The 18,222-nt window shown below is 39.0% G+C and overlaps 1 protein-coding gene across 1 annotated transcript in view; it reads left to right on the top strand.

Annotated features, from left to right (window-relative positions):
• ABCB7 (ATP binding cassette subfamily B member 7) overlaps window positions 1-18,222 on the top strand; it is a 155,881-nt gene that overhangs the window by 16,310 nt on the left and 121,349 nt on the right. The window contains exon 3 of the mRNA XM_044682798.1: window positions 7,013-7,150. Within this exon, the coding sequence (XP_044538733.1) occupies window positions 7,013-7,150 (138 nt within the window). The remainder of the gene's footprint in view (window positions 1-7,012; window positions 7,151-18,222) is intronic.

The following is an 18,222-nucleotide window of genomic DNA, read 5'->3' as shown; positions in this document are numbered from 1 at the left end:
CACTTTCCCCCCTATCTACTTATTTCATCCTTTGGACCCTGGCCTACAGCCCACCCCACTACTGAAGTTATTTTCAAAGGTCAACAGTGACCTCCTTTAAAACAATTTTTTTTTCTACATACTTTTTAAAAACTATATTTCTCTACTGCTCACCCACCTTCTATCCACTCCCAGAGTAATCCCTTATAAAGAATTTTTTAAAAGAAAGGAAAAAAACTCAGCAGAACTTAAGTATCACATAAAAAGAGTCTGACCTTGTTTAGTGTTTTACACCTCTCATCTCCCTTCTCTGGCCCCTGGATAAGCCGATCACCTGAAATCTTATCACCAAGAAGAATGACTCAGGTTTGGATACTCTTGTTATTCAGGCTTTCAGTCTAGTCCAACTCTTGACTCCATCTGAGGTTTTCTTGGTGAGGATATAGGAGTGGCTTACTACTTCCTTCTCTAGTTCATTTTACAGATAAAGAAACTAAGGAAAACAGGGTTAAGTGGCTTGCCCTACTAGCCTACTCTCCACCTCTTTAATTCAGTCTTCAGTTATCTTTCCTTTCTGATTGGAGGATTGGAGAGCAGAGTGCTAAACATGCCCCCCAAAGCCTTCCTTTATGGTGCTCATATCCTTTCTAGTAACTCCATTCTCCATCAGCAGCCCTTCTTAAAGGCTTCTACTCCAAGGAACAACATGCCCCTTAGTGAGCCCAGTAACCCCCTGCTGCTCCCCCCCTCTTGCTCTTCAGCTTCCTTTTGTGTGTTGCCTTCCACCTTTAGATTGAAAAACTCCATGAGCACCAAGACTGTTTCTTTTTCTTTATAACCCCACTGCTTACCACAGTACCTGGCACATTATAGATATTTAATACATTTATTGAATTGAATATTGAATATTTGGGGCCAAATTCAGACTTTGTAATTTTGTGGCATTTAGTTTTGATTGTACTGTTGTCCACAGCGACTTTTTAATTGCCTAACCCAGTGTGTCGTCCCCCCCCTGCCCCCCAGTTCTTAACCTCCTTGCCCTTTTTATAGCTCTTGACACTATTAAATCTTCCTTCTGGAAATTGGCACCTTCCTGCTCCTCCTTTGGCTCCTCTGATAGACTTCTCCTGCTTCTCCTCCCATCCCTCTGCCTTCTCTGGCTCATTGTCCTGCTACTCCCTCAGTGTGGGTGACTCCCAGGGAGAGGTACACCTATACCCATTTCTTCCTGTACTCTCACTTGGTGATCTCCTACTTTCCTTGTTATCAAGTCTCTGCAGCTGACTTTTTATATATCTTAGCTCAAATTCTGCTTCACTAACTGTGCTTGACATTTCCACTTGGTTGTTCTACCAGCATCTGAAACCCAGCATGTCACAAATGGAATTTATGCCCCCACATTTGATCCCCTTCGTGTTTCTTTCTGTTAATGGCAGTGCCATTCTCCAAGGCTCAAATCTCAGAATAATCTTTGACCCTTACCTCTACTTCCCCATCTAATAAATCCCCAGTTTCTTTGAACTTTACCTCCATTAGATTTCTCCATGCTCATTGCCATTACTCTAGGGGACTCAAGCTCTCATCCTTTCTCACTAGGACTCTTATGATAGCTTCTTAACTGTTCCCCTTGCCTCTAGTCTCTCCTTCTTCCATTCTAACTCCCTACCTACCAAATGATTATTCCTAAGACACAGATTTGATGAAGTCATTTTCCTGCTCAAAAAACTCTACTTCTAGAACAAAATGCATTCAAAGAGTCATAGAATTTCAGAATTGGAAGGGACCTCAGCAGCCACATCCAGCCCAAAAGAATCTCTTACTTCAGCATACCTGAAGTGGTCATCCTTTGACTTCCAGTAAGGGAAGGAACACCTAGGTGCTTAAGTATAAGTAAGGCTTTCTTCAGTCATTTTTCCTATCTTATTTTACATCACAACACTCTAAGCCAAAAAGACACCCCGAATACAAGTCCTCCATCTCCTGCCACTGTACATTTGAAAGCTAGTCCTCATTCCTCAAATGTACTCTTCCTTTGTGCCTGCCAAAGTCTCTCACTTCCCACAAGTCCTTGCTCAGGTGCTGTGCCATGAAGTCTTCCCTGATGTCCCCATCTGAAAGAGTTCTCCCTCACTTAAAGTGTTTCCAGAATTCTTTGCCTCTTTAGCATTTTCTTTTGCATCATTCTTGCTCATACATGTATTCCTCTCTCTTTCTCCTACTGTCCCCCTTCTCTAGCTTCTTGAAGGCATTTTTTTTTGTTTTTTCCTTTGTATCTCTAGCACTGAGCATAGCCTTTCCAGCCTTATTTCCTACTACTGCCTCCTTGAGCCCGCCCCGTGTTCCAACCAAACTGGCCTACTAGTTATTTCCTGAACTTGACATTCCATCTCCCACCCCCATGCCTGGAATAGACTCTCTTATCTCTGCCTCTGAAGCTTGTCTCAGGTACCACTTGTGAAGTTTTTTCTGACCTCCCCCCACCCCTGGTCAATTTTCCTTTGCCGTGCTGGTGTGTGTATTATATTCCCCCAGAAGAAGCAGAGACTGTTTCACTTGTGACTTTGTATTCCCAGCATTTAGCATTGTTTCTTGTAATAGAATAGACACTTTCAAAATGTTTGATGAGTTTGAATAGAAGAATTAGATTGATTTTTTTTTTCATTCTGTCAAAGCGATCAATAAACATTTAGCTTGTGATTGGATTGCCACGTTGCAAGGAGGATGACAAGTGGATAGCCAGATTGCCCCACTGGTAACCCCAAAATGTAGACGGAGAGCAGGACTTCCTTGGGAAGTCTGGTGAAACTTGTGAACCCTTTCTCAGAGTCATGTTTTTAAATGCATAAAACAAAACACATAAGATTCTGAAGCAAAGCAATTATGCTGATGAACAGTCGTTGAAATGTTAAGAAAATGTGAGTCTGAGGACTTTTGGTTAAGAACAGCTGATCTAGAGGAAGACCTCAGCTCAGGCGTGTTGGGTGGATCCTCTGTGGAGCCAGACAAGAATCATATCACATGACAAGGCATGTGTGGGCTGCCATCTCTACTGACGGGGGAATGCCCACACAGTCATTGATCCATTAGAGTACCAAAGAAGTGTGCTGTGTGACCACCAGCCAGACCACTACTGTGCACGTTGCACATTTCACTTAGTATGTATTTCAGTTTGTAGTTGATATCAAATTGCTTGCCTTCTCAAGGAAGGGGAATGAGCAAATGGGAGGGAGAAACTTTGGAGCTCAAAATAAAGAAATGAATGTTAAAAAGTTGTATTAAAATATTGAAAAATGTAATATATATTTGAAGAGGGAGCCATATATAATAGATGTTTGCAGTTCCATGTGTGATCTTTTTCTGTTCTGCTTTGTATATTGGAAATACCCTTTTTATTTGGTGTTTCCTTAAGTTCAGAGGAAAAATCATTTTTAAAAATGTCTGCTTGGGGCCTGTGTTCTCGTCTAAGACTATAAAGGGATGGGATATAAAGTATCCCCTCTTCCTGCTAGGGACTTATAGTCTAATTGAGCACATGATATGAGGTTACTGGGTAACTTAGTCATATACTTTGAGGCCTGGAAGAAACCTTAGTCATCATTTAGTTCTAGAGATTAGGACCTAGAAGAGGCCCAGATAAGTTAAAGTGACTTGTCCAGGACCTTGGTCTGAAAATTTGAGCCTTGAAAGGTTAAGTGACTTGATTAGGATCCCACAGGTAGCAGAGCAGAGTTTTAAACCCAGGTATTCTCACTCTGATTTCAAGCTTCAAGCCTTTATAAAACACTTTAGGACACTTAGTTTCTCAAGATTTGAAGGGTTAAAATCCCAGACGCTGTCAGAATTTTCTCAAGAATGGTATCAATCATGGTATAGGTTTTATTTTTAAAAGTATGAACTTATTTCAAATTAAGGAAACCTCAAGGACTTGGTAGATCAAAAAGTTTGGAAGCTGGCAGGCCTATGTTTTCAATTCATACAAAAGGTTAAATAGCGTCCTTAATACTTTCCCTTTGATCTTAAGTTCCATGGTAACCACCTTCTGACTGCCCCAGCAACTCTTAAGGTTGAGGAGTTGCCTGTGGTTCTGAAATTTGAAACGAAGCAGTTCCCAATGAAATCATAGGACTAGGGCCCCCAACTCCACCTCCAAACCCCTCCCATGTCTAACAGTGTCTTGCACATTCTAGGTGCTTAATTAATGATCCTTAGATTGAAATTACAGGTAGGGTACCCAGAAGAAAGTGCTGAATTTGGAGTCACATGATTTGGGTTCAAAGGTCAGCAATTGACTACTTACATGATCCTGGCCAAGTCTCTCTGGGCCTCAGTTTCTTTATCTGTAAAATAAAGGAGTTGGACTAGATGACCTCTCAGGTCCTGGCCCCTTCAAGCTTTAAATCTGTGAACCTCTGGAGCTTTGGCTAGTGGTCATTTTTCAGAATAGCTCCTTCCTTGGGCCTTGCTATATATGTATCAACGAATTCTTATTGGACTTCAAGTAGCCTTGTTTTAGACTATTTGGGGTTCTGACAACACTCTCATGTTATAAGAATCATTTGTCTTAGTTACTTCAATCTCATCAACATATTTACAGATCCTCTAACAGAGTGACTAAAGCTTTTTTTGGTCCCAAATCCTGGAGGTCAATTTGTATTCCTTGAATACACTGTCCTTATTTTCATGTACTAAGTGACCTTACTAACCTACTATTATGTGAAATTCAATTGAGAAAACATTTGTTAACTGCTTATATTGTGCAAAGTATTAGGCCCAGAGTTCAGGAAGACAAAAAAAACCAACAAGGATTCTTGCCCTTTAGAAGCATATGATCTAGTTGGGGTGATAAATTATATATGTATTTGGTATTCAATAGAAAATAGAGTGATAAATGCATGATTATTTCCCACTCAAACCCAGTATAGTGATCTGTATAAAAAGATCTTGATCAGTAACTAAACTACATTTTCAAAAAATAGATTTTATTGATAGCTTTTGTTTTTACATCTCTTGAGATTTCCCCTTGTATCCTTCTCTTTTTCCCAGAGGGCCATCCATTATAAGAATTTTTTTAAAAGAAAGGAAAAAAATGTTCAGTAAAACCAATCAGTACATTAGAAGAACTGCCTTTAAAATGCAGTGATTTCCCATTGGTGGGCCTAAGCCTCTGCCAGGGAGTGTGGGAACGAATCAGTTTTGGTCCTTTTGTGGTATGTTTGGTTTATTGTTTTCCTGGCTCTGATTATTTTACTCTCCAGTCAGACTTTTCTTTCCATGCTTCTCTGTATTTATTATGTGTATCGTTTCTTATGGCATAGTAATACTCCATTACATCCATGTAGTACAGTTTATTAGCCACTGTCCAAATGATGGGCATTTATTTTGCATTTACAAAAAGTGCCATTATAAATATTTTTGTGTAAGTGAAGCCTTTGGACTTTCATTTGAGGATAAATGCCTAGCAGTGGAGTCTTTGGATCAAAGGGTGTGGGTGTGGGCATCTTTAGTTCCTTTCTTTGCATAATTCCACATTGCTTTCCAGAATGGTTGAAGCAGTTGACAGCTCCACCAACAGGACATTTCTGTGCCTACCTTCACAATTCTCAGGAAGTCCATTGACTTCCTGTCTTTTGTCACATTTGCTAGTTTGCCGATAATAGTTGTAAAGTGCTTGTCATATAGTAGGTGCTTTGGAAATGTTAGCCTCTGTACAATGCCCATGTCATTATTATTATTGTTTACATTATTATTAGCGATTTGGAACACTTAGTTTCATTTTACAGAGCCCAGGTCACTTTATATTACAGGAAAACTGGAAGAGATTTGTCTAAAATTTAGCTATCAAAAGCTTATTAATAAATAGAAATGGGAGTATTTGGTTTTTAAGGTCAATAATTCTTTTAGTGTTTCATATGGGATGATTTTTAATTACTGATGTTTGCTAGTCCAGTGCTCTTTCTGTTAGATTATTCTCTGTTTACAGTGAGTCACGAAGGTCCATTTTAAAAATTAGATTTATTTTTATCAACATCTAGATTACAGGTTTATGAAAATGTATCTCACAATCCAATCTACCAAACATTTCTTTTTATTTTTTGAAAGATTTACAAATGCTTTGTTCAAAAGAGTATTTCCAGGTGCAAAAAGAGAAGTTGCAAGTTAATAAGGTTAAAAAAGAAAGATGCCTTTTATAATGCTGCTGTGCATTCACTCATAAACTTGGGCAAAAGTCATCCATTTGTTCAGTAAATACCACCCGAGACAGAGGGCAGAATGAAAACAACTACTGAGACCAACATCCACTCATAGCAACAGGGCTCTTTGGTAGGAGACAGATGGCATTCTGTCTTTGGAAGCATTGGAAGATGTAAGCGAGGTGTGGTGGCCTGGTGGCCTCGTCAGATATCAGACAGGAGCATGACTTAAGGTTGAAAAGCTTAGAGATTTGAGATCCCACTATAGTTTGTAATTGAACCCTACGGATTTTATTCTTCCCAGATCCATCACAAAGCAGCCTTTCCCTTAGGCTATCTTTTTCTTGGACCTTTCCTTATCTTAGGGAGTGTAGTGAGTAGCTGCCAGGGTTCTGGATCTGGCCAAAACTGGATCCCTGAAACCGGAAAAGCAGTGTCCTGAAATTCCTGCCTTATGGCACTAGGGAGCTGGTTTCCAGTTTCCTCCTTTCCCAGCAACCCATCCCCCACTCCTGTTTTATCTCATCCTGAGGCTGGCATATTGTATATTGGTGTGGTCTCTCCTTCCTGTACTCTGCTGGGGTTAGGGGTGGGGGTAGAGTCTTTGTTTCTTGTCTTTCCCAAGCTCCCACTGCATTACCAATTCAGCAGTAGGATATTTACCTGTCCTCAGCCCTTGGTTCTAGTGGCTTTAGGCTTTGTCTTGTTCAAATGAGATAGTTGATGCCATGCATACCCTTTCCTATCCCTGAGCTTGCTGAGTAGAACGGCTCCAACACTGGAGGATTCTCACAGGACTCTGTTGGGCAAGGGCTCCCATTCACCTCTTGGGCGGTTTCCAGCCCCATTGCCACAGTCATCGAAGTGTGCACTGGCGTGCTCAGTGCAGTGGCACTGATGGCAAGAACAGAAACACCGTTTGCAAAGTGGTGGTTGTTAGTGGCGTGGGCTCCGAAGGCTGCAACTCTAACAAGCATTTAGTAAGCATCTACTTGTTCAAAGCTGTTAAGCCATGGGGAGAGGGAGACAATACAAAAATTTCCTGACTAAATTAGGGCCATTTGTTGCAGCAAATGAAATGAGAGCTCTTTAATTTTGAGAACTTTACAAATGAGGAGAGACCTTGATCAAAATCTCTTTATTTCAGCTTCTTCATTTGGCAAATAGCCTCTTCAGATGAGTGATTATGTGGTAACCCTGCTTGTGCATTAGAAAGGGGAAAAAAGAAGCCATACGCAAGACATCTTCAAAGGAGAGTTATATTAAAGGATTTATTACATTTGGATGGAGGTGGGAGTGAGATGCTATTGACCTCCAAATCTGTGCCTAGGTTGGGATGATAGTATGTGACAGTTCCCCAAATTGAGGTAGTAAGGCAGTGCCAACGATGGCCTCTTGGCTTCCTCTTTTTTTAAAAAAAAATAAATTTGGGGGCAGCTGGATGGCTCAGTGGATTGAGAACCAGGCCTAGAGACAGGAGGTCCTAGGTTCAAGTCTGGCCTCAGACATTTCCCAGCTGTGTGACCCTGGGCAAGTCACTTAACCCCCATTGCCTAGCCCTATAACAAATAAAAAAAATTAATATAGAAGGATATATAAAAAAGATCTTAGGGTTTATTTTTTATTTTATTTTATTTTAAACCCTTAACTTCTGTGTATTGGCTCCTAGGTGGAAGAGTGGTGAGGGTGGGCAATGGGGGTCAAGTGACTTGCCAAGGGTCACACAGCTGGGAATTGTCTGAGGCTGGCTTTGAACCTAGGACTTTGGGTCTCTAGGCCTGACTCTCAATCCACTGAGCTACCCAGCTGCCCCTTAGGGTTTAAAAAGAATTTAAAAAAGTAAATTTTTGTTGATATCTTTTGTTTCTTGAATCATCATAGTTATTACCCCAAGTATCTCTTTTCCCTCCTGGCCATCCTCTGAGAAATAATATATTTTTAGAAAGGGGGAGAAAATCCCAACAACAACCCAATGGACTGATAACATCGAAAAACTGGTATAATGTATAATACCTGAGGAGCTTCCATCTCCATAAAAGGGTGGGTGGGGAGTGTCCTCTTTAAGTCTTCATTTAAGTCTTGTTTGAGCTTTGTAATTTTGTTACATTCACATTTCACTTTGGGTTTTTTTTTTATGTTCTTTCTATTTACATTGCTGTAGTTATTGTACATATCATTTTAGGGGCTGTTTTCTTCAGTTTGCTTCAGTTCATGCTTCTCTGTATTCAGCACACACATAATTTTTTTTTAAACCCTTACCTTCCACCCTGTGTATTGGTTCCTTGGCAGAAGTGTGGTACAGGCTAGGCTATGGGGATTAAGTGATTTGCCCAGGGCCACAGAGCTAGGAAGTATCTGAGACCAGATTTGAACCTAGGATTTACTGTCCCTGGGCCTGGCTCTCTCAATCCACTGAGCCACCCAGTTGCCCCCTAACACACATCATTTTTTAAAGCACAATAATATTCCCATTACATTAACGTATCACAGTTTACTTAGTCAGTCTCCGATTGATGGGCATTTACTTTGTTTGCAATTCTTTACTATTACAAAAAGTGTTGTTAAAAATATTTTGGTGTCTAGGGAGACTTTCTTATTTAATGATTTCCTTGTGGTTTTAAGCCCAGTGGTCTCTGGTTGCTTTTATTTGCATAATTCCTAATTGCCTTCAAAAATGATTGTATTAGTGTGCCTGCCATTCTATCATCCCTCCTACGTGGATTATTGACATTTTGGGAACATTTCTTCCAATTTGGGGAATGTGACATGAAACCTCAGGGTTGTTTTGAATTGCATTTCTCTTATTGTTAGTGATTTGGAGCTTTCTTTCATGTGGTTGTGAATACTTTGCAATTCTTTTGAGAACTGTTTGTTCCTATCCTTTGATCACCTTTTTGTTGAGGGATGACTATTAAGTCTTATATGTATTGATTAATTATTTTATATATCTTGCTTTCCAAACCCTTATTGGAAATTCGATACAAATTTTTTTCCCATTCCACCACTTTCCTTCTTAACTTAGATGCGTTAATGTTGTTTATTCAGAAGTTTTTCTGTTTCCCATAAGCGGTTTCCTTTTTTATCTTTTGTCATTACCTTTTATCTTGTTTGGTTACAAACACATTTCCTATACAGTTATGAGAAGTATGGGTTCTATTTCTCTTTTACATAGTCTGATTTTTCATATTAAGGTTGCATATCTATTTAGAATGTATTGTGGAGGAGAGCATAAGGTGTTAGTCCAAACATTATTTTTGTTACACTGCTTTCCAGTTTTCCCAGAAGTTTTTATCATATAAAGAGTTTTTTTTCCTAGGTAATTTATGTTTTCTGCTCTATCAAACACAGGGTTATTGAGTTCTATTGTTTCTGATTCTCCTTTGTCTAGTCTATTCCGTCAATCCAGTCTCTCTGTGAGCTCTATTCTTTAACCAACACCAGATAGTTTTGATGATTGCTGCTTTAGTTTGAAATCTGAAAATTAGAAATCCCTTTATCCCTATGTCTTTCCATCATATTACCCTTGATATTCTAGATCCTTTCTTTTTCCAAATGATTTTTATTACTTTATCAAGTTCTAGAAAGTATCCTTTTGGTAATTTGATTGATATAGCATTACAAGTGTAAATTAATTTTGGTAGAATTGCTGTTTTTATTATATTGGCATGGCTTAGCCATTAGCCCTGAATATTTCTTCAGCTATTTAAATTGCTTCTTATTCCTTTAAAGAGCACTTTGTAATGGAATCTATACAAGGCTTTTGTGTACTTTGAGAGGTTGGTCCCTAGATATTTTATGCAATTTGTGGTTATTTAGAATGAGATTTCCCTGTTATTGCTTCTTATGTTTTGTTGTTATTATGTAGAAATGCTGTTGATTTTGAGGGTTTATTTTGTAGCCTGCAACTTCACTGAAGCTGTTGTCTCAATTAATATCTTTGCTACTTCCCATGGTTTTTCCAAGTGTATGTCAGCAGATAAAGATAGTTTTATCTTCTCCTTACCTACTTTTATGCTCTTAATTTCTTTCTCCTGTCTTATTGCTAACACTTTCAGAACAATATCAAATAACAGTGGGGAGTGTGGCTCTCTTTGTTGGCTTCATTCCTGTGTTTATTGTAAAAAGTTCTAGTGTGTTCCCATTGTATGTGATGCATGCTTTTGGTTTTAGATAGAGGATTTTTCATGATATTATAAAATGGACCCTCTATTCCTACACCTTGAAGGGTTTTTAGCATAAAGAAGTGCTGTTAAGTCAGAGGCTTTTTCTATATCTATTGAGAGTATCATGTGGTTTTGGATGTTTTGGTTTTTAATATGATTGAACTTTCATTGTGTCCCTGGTGTAAATCCCATTTGGTCTTGATGAATGATTTCTTGAATAAATCACTGTAGTCTGACTTTCTCTTTTTTTGTATAGGGAAAAGCCCATCTCTTACACAAGCTTAGAGGTACTCCTTCCTTTTTTGAGGTCCAGGACGGTGATCGGTCAGGAGCAAAGTGTTATCTCTTACCACTACTTCCAAATATGCTTGGGGAATCTTTTTTGTTTTTGTTTTTAATTTTTATTCATTTATTTTAAAATATTTTTCCACGTTTACATGATTTGTTTTCTTTCCCTCCCCCCTCCAGAGCTGACAAGCAGTTCCACTGGGTGGAACAAATACAAATGTTATCACTTGACACTTATTTCCATATTAATTCATTTTTGCTATAGAACATTCTTTTAAAGCCAAAACTCCAAATCATATACAAGTGATGTCATGTTTTTCTTTTGCGTTTCTACTCCCACAGTTCTTTCTCTCAATGTGGATAGCATTCTTTCTCCTAAGTCCTTCAGGAGTGTCCTGGATTATTGCATTGCTACAGGTAGTAAAGTCCATTACATTGGATAGTTCCACAATGTTTCACTTTCTGTGTACGATGTTCTCTTGGTTCTACTCATTTTACTCTGCATCAGTTCATTGAGGTTCTTCCAGTTCATATAGAAATCCTCCACTTCATCATTCCTTACAGCACAACAGTATTCCATCACCACCGTATACCACAATTTGTTCAGCCATTCCCCAATTGAAGCCATCCCCATATTTTCCAATTTTTTGCCACCACAAAGAGTGTGGCTATGAATATTTTTCTACAGATATTTTTCCTTATTATCTCTTTGGGGTACAAACCCAGCAGTGCTATGGCTGGATCAAAGGGCGGGCAGTCTTTTAAAGCCCTTTGGGCATAATTCCAAATTGCCTTTCAGAATGGTTGGGTTAATTCACAACTCCACCAGCTATGCATTAGTGTCCTTGGGGAATCTTTGAATGAAATAATTGATTAAGGAAGATGAGAATATGGGAATGGGATATTTCTCAATTAGCTATCAAGGGAAAGCATTTAGGTTCTTATGAATGATGCCAGATGCTAAGGGCCTGCCTGGGCCCAGATGGACACTTTTTCTATGAAACTTTTATTGGAAAAGAGGGAGACCCTGTGGCTGGTTCTAGAGGTGAAAGAAAAATTCAGAGATACTTGACACCTATGGGATATGTGTCAGTTATTTGGCAAGTGCCTGGAGACACTTTTAGCTTACTCTCAGGCAGTGAGGTGGCACAATGAGTAGAGTGCTGGTGAGTTCAAATGTGGCTTGAGATGCTTGCTAGTTGTGTGACTCGGGGCAAGTCACTTTATTCTGCCTCAGTTTCCTCATCCGTAAAATGAGCTGGAGAAGGAAGTGGCAAACTCCTCCAGTATCTCTGCCAAGAAAACCCCAAGTAGGGTTATGAGGATTTGAACAAGTCGAAAATGACTGTACATTAGCAGCAAGAAGCTAGGTGATGCAGCAGATAGGTTGCTGGACCTGGAGTAAGGAGGAAAAGAATTCAGATCTAGCCTCAGACACTTAATTTATCTGTGTGATCCTGAGCTGGTCACTTAATCTTTTCCTATCTCAGTTTCTTCCTTTGTAAAATGGGGATAATAATAGCCTCTACCTCCCAGTGTCCTTATGAGCATAGGATGAGATACTATTTGTAAAGATCTTAAAGTGTTACGGTAATACTAACAATTAGCCACTTTTCTTTTAAAGTGAGGAATCAAAAGTCTTACAGAGGGGGCAGCTGGGTAGCTCAGTGGATTGAGAGTCAGGCCTAGAGATGGGAGGTCCTAGGTTCAAATCTGGCCTCAGACACTTCCTAGCTGTGTGACCCTGGGCAAGTCACTTGACCCTCATTGCCTACCCTTACCACTCTTCCACCTAGGAGCTAATACACAGAAGTTAAGGGTTTTAAAAAAAAAAGTCTTACAGAGGTGTGATGGCTTTATATTTTGGGGGATCCTGCCTTTGAAATGCTAACTCAGATTCCTTTTAGAAAAGGGAGAATAAGATCTTGTTAAGGGTATGGAGGCCTTACTCATTAATATAATAATGCATGCATAATTGTTTGCACATATTTACTTGCTATCAGTAAGCATTGATTCATTTTCCTTCTTCCAAGGGAGGAAGAATGACCCTGGCAAGCAAAGCCATGTCCTTACACATATAATAAGAAAATGGTACTGACATGTAAGACGAGACATTATGGAAATCACTACAGCCTTTAAAATTGTATTGGTTACCAGACTGACCTTAAGGAGCTAACTTATATACTCTCTTCTTAGCATCTTTATTATAAGTCAAAACAATCTTGGATGGCATATTTGATAGTATATAAAATTTCCTTCAAGAGAAATCAAAGAGAGCCTCCAGCATATTCAGCTCTCCCTCCGGGCCATACAAGGTGGGCAGGAAGACCATTTCTTATCATTGGGGGGAACTTTGGAATTGATGAGATTGCAAAGCCAATTGAGTTTAAACTTTATTTGCTTGTAATTGGCACTCTGGCCTGTATGGAATGTTTCCAGTGAAGGTATCTTACCTTTTTTAGGATGCTTATCCTAGGTATATTCCATTTGGCTGCTGTTTATAGGATGACAAAATTCCGGAGTTGGAAGAGACCTTAATTAGAAATCACCTCATCTTATGCCACTCAGGGAAATCAAATGATCATCATCCAAGTTAGTAGGTAGTGGCTGAGCGAGGTATTTAATTGAGGTCTTCTGATTCCAAATCCATTGCTGCTTATTTGTTGTTGTTGTTTTCAAAAGTGTTTACAAATAAGCCTTATTTATATTCTATTTAAAATTTTTGTTTTTATACTTAATAATTTCTTTAAAAAATGCCACTTCCAGATGAAACCTTCCCACATACCCCACCAAAAAAAAAGTGGCCGAAAAAACCCAATGCAAGTGCCTGAATCTGACAGTGTTAGATAGCATTTTACAAATGTTATTTCATTTTAGTCTCAAAGCAACCCTGAGGAATCCATTGCTTTTGCTACAATCCTACTTTCAGCTCATCCACAATGTTGATGTTCATTGTGACTTTGTGGACAGGGATAGGAGCTTTAATTGGTTCAAGAGGGAGTTCTTTTCCACTAGCTGCTGATGGATGAAGGTTAAAAGGTATTATTTCCAGTCTGATCCTCACATTAGCTGAAGTGGAACAAGTCTTGGTATACTGCAAAGAACACTATACCATGAGTTGTTCCAGTCCTAGTTCTGCCATTTTCTAGCTACGCGACCTTTGGGAAAAATCAACTTTTCTCTCTGGGTCTCAATTTCTTCATCTATAAAATGATGAGTTTGAACTCTATAATCCTTAAAGGCCCTTTTCATTGCTCTGATTCTATATAAGAACTGTGTAAGTGAAATCACCTCCTGTATTCATGATTGGTGAGGCTGTTAAATGAGGTATCTGGAAGCCACTGGGACTACCCAGAAGACCAAAGGATAAATCATATTTATAGCGCTGCTATGTATTAAGAATTGAAACTTTACTTTAGGTTAAAAGTAGATTTCAGTGAAGCCATAGTCAGATTATGTTGTCCAAAAATTTGGATAGCATTTCAAGATGGGCCGTTGCCCTATTTTTCATATTAAATGTTGGGTCATGCCACAACCTCCTCCCCCACCCCCACCCCAGTGTGATAGTGTCATTGAATGTCACTTTTAGTGCAATAGTCAGAACATAGTTTTCTTGTCTTAAAAACTGAGTCACTTTGTTAATTAATACTATGCCTTCTGAGGGGAAAATTAACTTAGAATGACAGAGTACCTCGAGGATTAAGATATTGAAATTCAATGTTTATAGAAATGCTATGGCTACAGGTTGTACATTAGTACCTCTATTTTATGGAAAGGGGGGCAGCTCTGTTCTCAAGGTTCAGTCCTCTTTGAGTTGTACTTGCTTTCACAGTTTTACTTGTTTGGACCTATGATTTCATCTGTGGGGATAGGCAGCTTATCTTATATAGCTTATAGCCTTATAGAGTTGTCAAGGCGCTGAGAGATGAAGCCATTTATCCCTTCCTAGTCACACAGCCAGTGTACATCAGAGGTAACCTGTGGACCTAGCACTTCTCTACTGGTCTACCCAGTTTTTACTACATCACTTATACCAGTAATAGTTTTTAATACTCATCTTTTATTGTATTTACAAGCAAATACAGCTTTTTCAATATTTAAGAAGTTTCTTTAACCATATTCCAGCATACCGACTTGTTGTTTCTGTCATTTTCTCTTTGCTTCCCACTGTTCCAATCAGGAGATTCTCTCTTAAAGACCAGGTTCCTGGGATTTATGGTTTCTTCCTAATCACTTCAATTGAGACTGACACCCTTTTCCCAATCCTAAGTACCTTCCTATTACTGCCTAATAGAAAGGAAGCCAGTGAATATTAGAGAGTAGAGAAGGAATGGAATGGTAACGTGCTAAAAACATTGAGACTGGACAATAGAAGAACTGGCTTATAGCCCCAGTTTTGCCCCTAACTAGCTATTTGACCTTGGACAAGTCATCTCCTTTCCTCTTGGCCTCAATTTTCTCATGTATAAAATGAGGAGCTGGGAAGGAATCAGTGTTCCCACCTCTCTGATTCCCATGACAGATTTTTAGCATTCAGTAAAACTTTGACTTCCAACTTAACACAACTTTTCCTTTCCTTCTCTTCTTCCTTTCCACTCTTTTCTCCTCACCTTTGGTTCCATACCTCCAACCCATTAACTGTCAAAAATTGCTATGTTTGAGACTACAAAGGACTTTTTTTGGGTGTTTGTTTTTTTAGGGAATTTAGATAGCTTATTGGAGTTCAGTATATTTTGGGTTAGAAAAAATGTAGTAATTGATCTCTGAGGTCCCATTCTAACATTCTATTCCTGATATTTTGATATAGTCCAGTGGCATGGATACAGGCACAACAAAAATCCTATGAAGTAGGTAGTGCAAATATTACTCCCATTTTTTACAGATTTTCACTTTGTGTGATTATTTTTGGGGTTATCTATTTTCTCATGAATTCTCCATAGAAGCTACCCAACATTTTATATAGTTTCTTCTTTCCTCATCTTGAAGGGTACCAATGTTCTACTTGGGCTGTCATTCTCATCTCTTAGTCTTCCTTCATGATTTTCCTACCTTTTTTGTTCATATACTTATCCCTGGTTATGCCTTTCATGCTTCTTTTTCACTCAAAGATTTTTGTGCAGAGAATTCTTAGGGTTGAGAACTGGAGGATATCTTCTAGTTCAGACTTCCTGCCTTCTTCTTCATCTATCAAGATAAGGCAGCTTGTGTTGAAGTAGCATAGGTGTAGGTGGAGAAATGAGCTTAAAAGTCATCTGGTTTAATGCCTTCATTTTACAGAAAAGGAAACTGACCCCCAGAAGGGTTAGGAGACTTGCACAGTCACACGGGCACTAAATGCCCATTGAGATTCAAACCCATTCCCTCTGAATTCACATGTATCCACTTCAACACAAACTGCTGTATCTTGATAGATGAAGAAACATGGTCAGAGAGAGTTCAGTGATTTCTTCAGGATCCCACATTCAGTAATCCAGAAAGCCAGGATGTAAGCTCTGCCTCCAAATTTATTGTTGTTCTCATTATGCCAGGCTGACTTTCAGTTTCTGTAGAGCGATTAATGCAAGATCTGAGTTGCTCTGCACCTCATATTGAGAAACTTAACTGAGAGGCAAATGAATCCAACCATTATGAATTGCAAAGATGGAGAAACCAAAAAAGCAACCCCAGCTAAAGAAGAAAACCACATCAGTTCATAAAAAGGCAGTTTACTATTCACTCTCCTTGGGATCATTTCAGACTGGATAAAAACCAAGTTCTTAGGTCTACAAGCCATCTTAAATATCAGGAATCTCTGCCCAACTTCAAAACCTTTGGATTTCTTTGAAACAAATTCAGGTACTGTTAATCTGGCTGAACTCAGTCCCTAAATAGACTTGTCAAAATGCATAAAATGTAGTTGCTAGCACATGCTGATTAAATGAAGAGACACTTAATTAAGAGATATTGAACTCAAACCAAGGGAGGGGAGGAAGGAAGCTACAAAGATCTCAAGAATTTTGTTATTTTCATTACTCTAATGAAAGGCTTTGTGTAATTTAGTATATTAAAAAAAGAGAAGGAAAACCAAATTATGAACGGCTTTGGGTTCTTTAAGCAAATTTTCTGGAGGGGTGAGGGAGGCAAGAAGAAAAGAAGAGTAGAAGCTCTCTTTTTCTTCTGCCAGTTTCGTGACCTCTGGTTAATGACCAGAAAAGGGGAGAATTGACAATTATATTGTCCCTTGTAGGTGAGATGGCTTCAGTCTACTTCCTTGATATTCAGCAAGATTTCTAAAATCTCTTCCAGCTCAAAGTCCGGTGTATGCCCTTCTAAGAGGGCAATAGTTTGAAATGGGTTTTTTCTTCCTCCAACATGATTAGTCGGAATGGGACTTGAAGGTTCTAATTGTGCCATATAGACATATAAAGTGCAATATTAATGCTTGCAATTAATAGTAGTTCCTGCTGTCCAGGATCCAACAGGCTCCCTGGTAGACAGAACACAGCAGGTATGTAATATGTAATATGTAATAATATGTAATACATTAACATCTGACTATGAATCCTATAGGTAGGTCTTCAGATAGAGAGAGGTGACCAGTCCGTTAATTCAATTAAAGTCATCAAATAGCAAAGCAGAGGATAAGGATAATCTTTGCCTGGCAGAATTGTTCTTTCCAGTTTGAGTCCTATGAGAGTTGTGTTGCTGGGTTTCTTAAGGTGTCATATAGTACAGGAAAGAAGTGTGCAAGGATCCTCATCCCCTCTCCCCACCCACTACTCTGGAGCAAAGCTCTGTTAGGAAGAGTCCTCACTTCTGAGTCTCCCAGCAAAATACCTACCCAGATCTTCCTGCCCTTCTCTGCAGAAGTTCTACATTTATAAAGAGAGGACTTACTCTTGGGTTGTTTAATATAGATTTGTTTTTTACAGCGGTCAGTGTTGTATCATATGGAGTACCACTGTTGAATATGACATATTGAGATGTTTGCTTTATTTTTTTTTAAACCCTCACCTTCCATCTTAGAATCAATACTGCGTATTGGTTCCAAGGCAGAAGAGCGGTAAGGGCTAGGAATGGGGTTGTGACTTGCTAAGAGTCACACAACAAGGAAATGTCTGAAAGTTGGATTAGAACCCAGGACTTCCTGTTTCTAGGCCTGGCTCTCAGTCCACTGAGCCCTCTAGTTGCTCCCCTTGAGATATTTGTAAAACACTTACTATAGCCCCAATGTACATAATAGGCACTTAATGAATACTTCTTTCCTTCCTGTTTCTTCCCTTCCATGTGTGCCAGTAACCAAAATTGCCCACTCCTATGATCACTATGAAGTGGACTGTCATTGTCTAGCCTGGAGGTGGGAACTGAAATATAACATTTTTGATAAGACAGTTATGCTCAGACTTGGAAACTGTGGGTGTGATCACCTCCTAATAGAACTTCAGGAAGGGAAGGGGGAAGTTGTGAAGAAACTTAGATTTTAGAGAAATTGGTTTCATAACTAGAAAGGGAAAACTTCAAAAGGCTTAACCAAAATGAAATTAAGTCTTCAACACTTAAAAAACCTCCAAAATCCAAGCTAGCAATTGTGATGTTGATGCCCTACAGTATGGTGTAATGTA

The sequence above is a fragment of the Gracilinanus agilis genome, chromosome X (genome assembly GCF_016433145.1).
Source record: "Gracilinanus agilis isolate LMUSP501 chromosome X, AgileGrace, whole genome shotgun sequence".
NCBI lineage: Eukaryota > Metazoa > Chordata > Mammalia > Didelphimorphia > Didelphidae > Gracilinanus > Gracilinanus agilis.
The sequence above is the reverse complement of the archived record's forward strand: the minus strand, read 5'-3'. Positions and strand labels throughout refer to the sequence as shown.